The following is a 4,595-nucleotide window of genomic DNA, read 5'->3' as shown; positions in this document are numbered from 1 at the left end:
CCATCCACCCAGCCCGTCTCCACCAGCCCTAGAAGCTCCCAAGGCTGCACCGGGAAGGCCTAGAGACAAGGCACCGGCCCTGGGTGCCCCATAACACACAGGCCCAGGCTTTCCTCCGGAACTCGGAGACGACTCAGGCCTTCAAGGAGTCCAAGAGCGCTGCCCCGTCCTCTCCCTCAACACTCTCGGCTCCGCTGAGGCCCCGCGTGGGGACCCTCCATCACTGGGGGACTCACCAGCTTCTGGAAGAGGTGGCCCATGGTGACCTGGCTGTCCCACTGTTGCACCTTGGGGCACAGGTTGTCGTAGAACTCCTTGTGGATCTCGTAGATGTCCTGGATCTTGTAGAAGATGGTCTCGATCTGCTGGATGGTAAGCACGGGCTGGGAGGTGGTGGCAGTGGCCTTCAGGGGTTTCATGGGCTGGGAGAAAGAGAGGAAGAAAGAGCAGAGGTCGGGGTAAATAAACCAGAGTGTCGGCAGGCCCTGGGGCCAATCATTAGTCCTTCCTGCTGCCCAAGTCCTGCCCAGACAAGGCCGCCAAAGGCAGGGCACTGAAACGAGCTTTGTATCAAGGAACCACTGCCACAGGCCCCAACAAGCCACACACTGAACGGCAGGAGCCTGGCCCGGCAGCTCTGCCAGGCCCGAGGGGCGGTGCCAGGGCTCACTCCCCTACCACGCACCTGAGCTCGGCAGCGGCCTGTACTGGGTTAACAGGATCCACGTCTTTCTTCCACAATAGCCTGTGCCCCAAGTCATAAGCTCCTTGTCACACTTCAGTGGAAGGGAGGGTTGACTGGGAACTCAAGCCCATAGCTGTTTCCTTACAAGAAACAACGTGGTTCTGGGACTCACAGGGTAGGGACCCGAAGTTACTCAAGACCAGTCTTGGCCTCAATGATATTCCAAGTTCCCGTCACTTGGCATAGGGAGAGGGATGGGGGTTCGCGTGTCTCCCACTGCATCGCACCCCCGGGGCAGACATGCTAAGCGACCGTGGTGGTCCTTCCCATTGCGCATGGCAGGGGTCTCCAGTCTCAGACTCTTTCTCAACGCCTGCCTGTCTATACCAAGATGCTCCAGGCCCTGCCAGTGTAGATGGTGAGGTGGCAGACAACAGAGACCAACCCCCAGCACTGGCTGGGAGCTGACGCCATCACCTTCCAGCCCAGCGGCGGGACTGTGGGATAATGGGATGTGCGGGCATTTCCTCAGTGTGGTCCTCTGCATTTTATAAATCATCTATAATGAGTAAATATGAATAATCAGAAAAAAAAAAAAAACCAAAGATGCCCAGGCTGTACTGCAAAGGCCATTGCAGGAGACAGGGCCTGATAACCCGCTGTACAGGGAAGGCGTGGCAGGGAAGGGCAGGGCGGCCAGGAGGAGAGCAGCCATGTTGGATTCTGTTGATGTTCTTCACATACCCGAAGGCCACGTGGAAAGAGGCTTGGCCGGGTGCAGTGGCTCACACCTGTCATCCCAGCACTTTGGGAGGCCAGGAGTTCGAGACAAGCGAGCCTGACCAACATGGTGAAACCCTGTCTCTACTAAAACTACAAAAATTAGCCACACGTGGTGATATGCACCTGTAGTCCCAGCTACGGATCACCTGAGGCCAGGTGTTTGAGACCAACCTGACCAACATGGTGAAACCCAATCTCTACTAAGACAAAAATTAGCCAGGCATGGTGGCAGCCACCTGAAATCCCAGCTACTCGGGAGGCTGAGGCAGGAGAATCGCTTAAACTCAGGAGGCAGAGGTTGCAGCGAGCCGAGACTGCGCCACTGCACTCCAGCCTGGGCGACAGAGCGAGACTCCGTCTCCAAAAACAAAAAAGAGGCTTAGACTTAGTCTGGGTTGCTCTGCAGACCCAGGAACAGTGGGGAAAAGTTACGGGGTGAGATGTGGGCTCACGAGAGCCGTCCCCCATAGGATTAAGTAGCGAGCTTTCCGACAAGAGAAGTATTCTAGCAGACAACGGTGACTCCACTGCTGAAAATGCTGCACTGAAGGGAACACCAAAGCCATTGCCAGCTCCCTATGGAGCCATCACCAGCTCCAGCCAACCACGGCAAGCTCCCGGCCCAGCCTCACTCCAGCCTCACATCTCATGACGTCTCATCTACTCATTCACATCACCTCACTCGGATGGAGGCAGAACTCACATTCGCTGGAAGAATTCTCATCTACTCAGACACCCAGATGGTGCTCTGCCTTCTGGCTCCCTCATCCTCCGAGCTCTAAAAAGCCCAGATGCAACAATCCACGCAGGACAGAGCAGGCCCCTCCTTCTGACTGTTGCCATGCTAGAACCAGTGGCCCCTCAGTGTCTGGTCCTTGCTAGGCAAACGCATGGGGTTCAACCTGGTGCAGGCCAGGCAGCGTGGGCTTCAGTCCCAGCTCTGCTGTGGGCACATCACTCAGGGTCCCCGGGCTTCCTGTCACCAGCAGCCTCGTTTGTGAAACTGGGATAATACGGCCATGCGCTACCTACTGACATTCCGGTCAGTGCATACATGACCATGGTCCCAACTGCATTTTTGTTTTGTTTTGTTTTGTTTTGAGATAGAGTCTCACTCTGTCACCCAGGCTGGAGTGCAGTGACGCAGTCTCAGCTCACTGCAACCTCCGCCTCCCAAGTTCGAGCAATTATCCCACCTCAGCCTCCCGAGTAGTAGCTGGGATCACAGGCGTGCGTTATCATGCCCGGCGATTTTCTGTAGTTTTAGTAGAGACGGGGTTTCACCATATTGGTCAGCCTGGTCTCGAACTCCTGACCTCAAGTGATCCACCTGCCTCAGCCTCTTGAAGTGTTGGGATGACGGGCGTGAGCCACCGCCCCCAGCTGAGACCTTTATAATCCAGTTGGGTGAAACGGACCAATACAGATAAAATGACTATGGACAATGTGACCGACTGTGCACACCAACCATGTGGTTCCAAAGTTGTGCTGGAGCAGCCTGGAGGGCTGCATGGAGGAGGAAGTCATACCAGGGCCTTGGAGAGCTCAGCAGGTGGAGGAGTAGGGGGGTAGGGAGGCATCCCAGACAGGGGAACAGAAGGCACTGGGGGGGCAGGAGCAAGGGAAGAGTGTCCCCCCAAGTCCAGGTGGGTGAGCTGAAAGCTTTGGGGACTTCCCACCCTCCATGAGGGACATGGAGTTTCAGGATTGACATAGTCCTAAGAGTTTATCCTTTTCACCTCGACGCAGGACCCCACAGAGGAGCCCACGTCACCACAAAGTCCCCAAATCCATGAATTCTTGTCCCTGCCTTGGTGCAGTCCCCATTGAGGAGGGAACAGGGAAGCAGGAAGGCCAAGGAGACAGGATTTCTCAGAAGCCGCCGAGGACACACTCGTCGCCACCCACGCAAAGACAAGACACAGTGGTTCTGCTTCCTTCTAAACTTCCCACCCTGTCTGCAAAAGGGGAAGAAATGGACGCTCACCCACAGCCAGTCACAAGGACGGGGCCTGTGTTTGGGGCATCAGATGGTTCTCATGACACGATGGGGACCTTGGCTCTTACTTCTGATTTCACTTGGTGGGAGGGGACAGGGCTGGGTGTGTGTCCTTTGCTGGCCAGGACCCTTGAGGCCGTTATTTTTCTCTGGTGAAGTCCCACACATGGGCTCGGGGCAGGAGGGTGGACTGAAAGCCACGGTGACCCACACTGAGCTTTGGCACGGCACAGCCGTTCTGCCAAAGTGCTAGCACACCACTCAGGCACCCCCTCCTCCCCAGTCCTGCTGCAGAGGCAAGGGCAGGCCCCGGCTCTCCATTTCACCATGAGAGTTCTCGGAGAGGACCCCGAGTGACCTCCACCCTGGCTCCCAGCCCAGCTGCTTCTCAGGAAGACGGGCCTGGACCGGTTCTCACTTGCCAGTGGGACTTCACACAGCCGTTTGTCTGCTGTCCCACAGCGACTGGCCTTTCGAAATAGGGGAAAGAAACGTACCCACTTCCTCCGCCTCCTGCCCCAGAAGGCCTGGCATGCTTGCTGCCACGCCACCCTAGTTACTCGTCACTGGAGCCCAGGGAGGAAGGCGTCATTCACCTGTTTTATAGATAAAGAGGCTGCGATACAGCGTGGCTATGAGCCCCAGCGCATGGCCAGGACAGTCCACCCCAGGAGGGCCAGTCGTGGCCAGCAGTGGGAGGGGCTGTGGGGAGTGGCCTCACCCTGTGGCCCCGGCATAGCAAGATGCAGTTCCCAAGCTCAGTTCCCAGCGTCAAGGAGATCCAGAATTTCAATGCATTTGGCTTCGTCTTTTTTCCTTCACCCCCTGCCTCGGCCCAGGCTCCCAGGCTTTCCCTGTAATCAGAGCCCACCAGGAAGCAGGAGGGCCCCAGAAGACGACGCCCACCAGCAAGCCAGAGGCCAGGACGGAGGCCTCTGTGCGGAGGCTCGTCTGCCCTGTGTGTGCACACGGTTTTAGGTACACACACCCAGCCCTCTGACTATCAGGAAGCGTTCAGCTGAAAGCAAACAGGCCGGGGCAGAGCGGTGGGAATGGGGTCAGGAGTGGGAAAGCGAGCATGGAGGGGATGAATGTTCTTCTCCTTCGGGCTGGCCCCTTTGTGAGGCC

The 4,595-nt window shown here is 57.1% G+C and overlaps 1 protein-coding gene across 1 annotated transcript in view; it reads right to left on the bottom strand.

The window, feature by feature from the left end:
- ABR (active BCR-related) overlaps positions 1-4,595 on the bottom strand; it is a 123,141-nt gene that overhangs the window by 104,101 nt on the left and 14,445 nt on the right. The window contains exon 3 of the mRNA XM_011999649.1: positions 237-422. Coding sequence (XP_011855039.1) covers positions 237-422 — 186 coding nt within the window. The remainder of the gene's footprint in view (positions 1-236; positions 423-4,595) is intronic.

Source organism: Mandrillus leucophaeus, unplaced genomic scaffold (assembly GCF_000951045.1).
Source record: "Mandrillus leucophaeus isolate KB7577 unplaced genomic scaffold, Mleu.le_1.0 Scaffold6, whole genome shotgun sequence".
NCBI lineage: Eukaryota > Metazoa > Chordata > Mammalia > Primates > Cercopithecidae > Mandrillus > Mandrillus leucophaeus.
The sequence above is the reverse complement of the archived record's forward strand: the minus strand, read 5'-3'. Positions and strand labels throughout refer to the sequence as shown.